At 38.0% G+C, this 2,501-nt stretch overlaps 1 protein-coding gene across 1 annotated transcript; it reads left to right on the plus strand.

Moving 5' to 3' along the window:
• Window positions 1-1,763: 1,763 nt before the first annotated feature.
• VTP21DRAFT_9997 (uncharacterized protein) lies at window positions 1,764-2,491 on the plus strand (the record flags this gene model as incomplete). The annotated part of the gene is made up of 2 exons (XM_069401004.1): window positions 1,764-1,771; window positions 1,870-2,491. The coding sequence occupies 2 exons, from the start codon at window positions 1,764-1,766 to the stop codon at window positions 2,489-2,491; spliced, it is 630 nt and encodes a 209-aa protein (XP_069253723.1).
• Between the last annotated feature and the right edge of the window lie 10 nt (window positions 2,492-2,501).

Genomic DNA, 2,501 nt, shown 5'->3' on the forward strand with positions numbered 1-2,501 from the left:
AATTTACAAACCCTACAACGTCCCTAGGACTAGTTTGTATACAGGCTTTTGTAAGATGAATGATTTAAAATTTGCTAGTATAATAATGTGCGTAACCTGTCACATTGAAAGTGAGTCTTGGATACCGTAATATGATCAATTGTTTTGAAATACCTTATGAGGGTACCAATGTTCACACGTTTATTGTGGAATTGTGCCAGTATCTGGTGGCATATTTGAATGGCGTTCTATTTCAAGGGATTTCGCCTCGGTGACCCCTTCTAATGGTCGTATTTTCTGATTATTTTGACCTCTCTTCACTTTCTCCAACCACTGAATCAGCCCGATTTCGATTCTGATATCCATTTTTTCGCCTGACGAGATTTATTAAAACTGCCGACTAGCTAAAGCAATAAAATACAAATATTAATCAATACATTGGAGTGTAAACGAATCTTCCCAGAATCCAATCGAAAATCCTCTCGATAAACTCTTATATTCTCTGGTCCCAAACTACTCAAATACATTTACAAAAGATTTTTTTTGCACTGAAGCTTGGATTTGTCAATAAAATTCTTACTTTCCTCTTCTAAAGAGGACAGAGGAGGGTTGGCCAAAGAGGGAAAGCTATATTTTTCAATACTATCAGCTTACCATCTTTGGTTTCAATATAAACTTGAATTCCCGGATCATGACATTGCTCTTTTGTACTCTTCTGAGCCATAATGTACCGATGCCCGTTAATGCTTGGTTTCTTTGACTATCATTCTTCTCTGCGAGCCAAATTAGTTCGTAGTAATTTTTCCCACAGTGGACTCCTCACAAATCTTGGGCAACTATACAATACTTGAATTTTTTTATTTGGATTAGCCGTTTGTAGTGAATGATTGGCCAAAATGATCTAATTGTGCATTAAGCAGATCGTTTTCGTTAGAAAAATGGTACCGCATAGCTAACTATGCGTCGGATTTCATGCCTCGGTAATCCAGATTACCTAAAGACAACACGCTTCGATTTGATTAAGCAAATCAGCGTATACCTCGAGAGAAAATCTGGAAAGAGGTTTTCTAGTCCAGCTGATAAAGCGGTGCAGTAGCCAAAGAGTGCTTAAGCACAGGTGAATGCCTATTTACTATCAGATATATTAAGGTGATCAGGGTTGTAAAAACACTGATGAAATACAAAAATATGGTGGTTTTATCCATATTTTTAAAAATTGAATGATATATATATAACCTACAAGAAATAAGGGTAGGAAGCTCACGAATTGAATGGGCCGTAATCACGTTGAACCAGCCTCAATTAACTACTAATATATAGTTTAAGGGTCAAATGATGCTATTACGGAAAAGTAACTCTATTGCAATATGTAAAACTAATTTTCATGGTTCAAATGGAAACATAATATAAAAAATATGAAATTTCGGTTATATCCTACTATTCTTAGGGCCACGTTATCAAAAACAAAATACAAATCACAACGCTGAAAAAATAATGATCAGGTACCGCTGCTCCTCTTTTGAACAAAATTGATTTGAGCCGATATTTTCTTATCCTATATCGATGATAAAAATAGCGTGAATAAGCCCGAGAATAGCCTCCACATGAGTATGTCCTCAAAAGATACGAGTCGGTTGGAGAAGCGAAGCCGAATCAGCCGAGCGTGTGAATCTTGCCGACGCAGAAAGATGCGATGCAACGGTGGCAATAAAAAAAAATGCTCTAACTGTCACCTTTATGGACTCGAGTGTGTGTTCACTCCAAGGAGTAAAAGGCGAAACCCAATGAAAGGGTATGCAAAAAGAAATCATCTCTATATTGTCGTTCTTCTATCATTCACTTGTATTACTTATGTGCTCTTACGCCCTCTTAATGCCTTCCCTTCTGCAGTCACCTTGATGCTCTTGAAGAGAGAATTAAACGTATAGAGAGAATCCTCACAAAGCAACAAGGGAATACAACCAATATAAGCTCTGGTGAAAAAAATACGACAGTTTCTTTGCAAAAGGTGCAAAAACTCAAGCAAGATCTAGCAAATTATTTACATCAACAGAATCCAACATCAACGGAATCTAATGACACATCAACACTTAATCGAACCTCAACCGGAATCAGTCCTCTCTCATTATCCTTGCAATCACACTCCCCACATTTGGCCCTCACTCCAGAATCTTCGGTAGCGAAGTGGTTAAAAGATCCACCTAATGACTGGAATGAGGAAGAAGAGGATCTCACATACCAGCTCGAGGATATTTCGCTTGAGGACGAAAATAGCGTCTGCTATATCAATGATACTCATGGAGATATTATTTTCGTCAAGCTTTTAGAAAACCTTAATCAAAATGACTTGGCCCAGCTTCCCTTCCCAACGCGGCACGGTCGACGAGTATTCGCACGAAGATTGGATGGAAATGATTTCTTGCTTCTTGAGGAGTCTAATGATGTGGATGTAGATAAATATCGTAATGAGTTACCCCCGAAAGATATTGCTGATTTCTTGGTGGACGCGTAAGTGCTGCTTA

This window comes from Calcarisporiella thermophila (assembly GCF_041956535.1).
Source record: "Calcarisporiella thermophila strain CBS 279.70 unplaced genomic scaffold VTP21scaffold_6, whole genome shotgun sequence".
In the NCBI taxonomy this organism is placed as follows: domain Eukaryota; kingdom Fungi; phylum Calcarisporiellomycota; class Calcarisporiellomycetes; order Calcarisporiellales; family Calcarisporiellaceae; genus Calcarisporiella; species Calcarisporiella thermophila.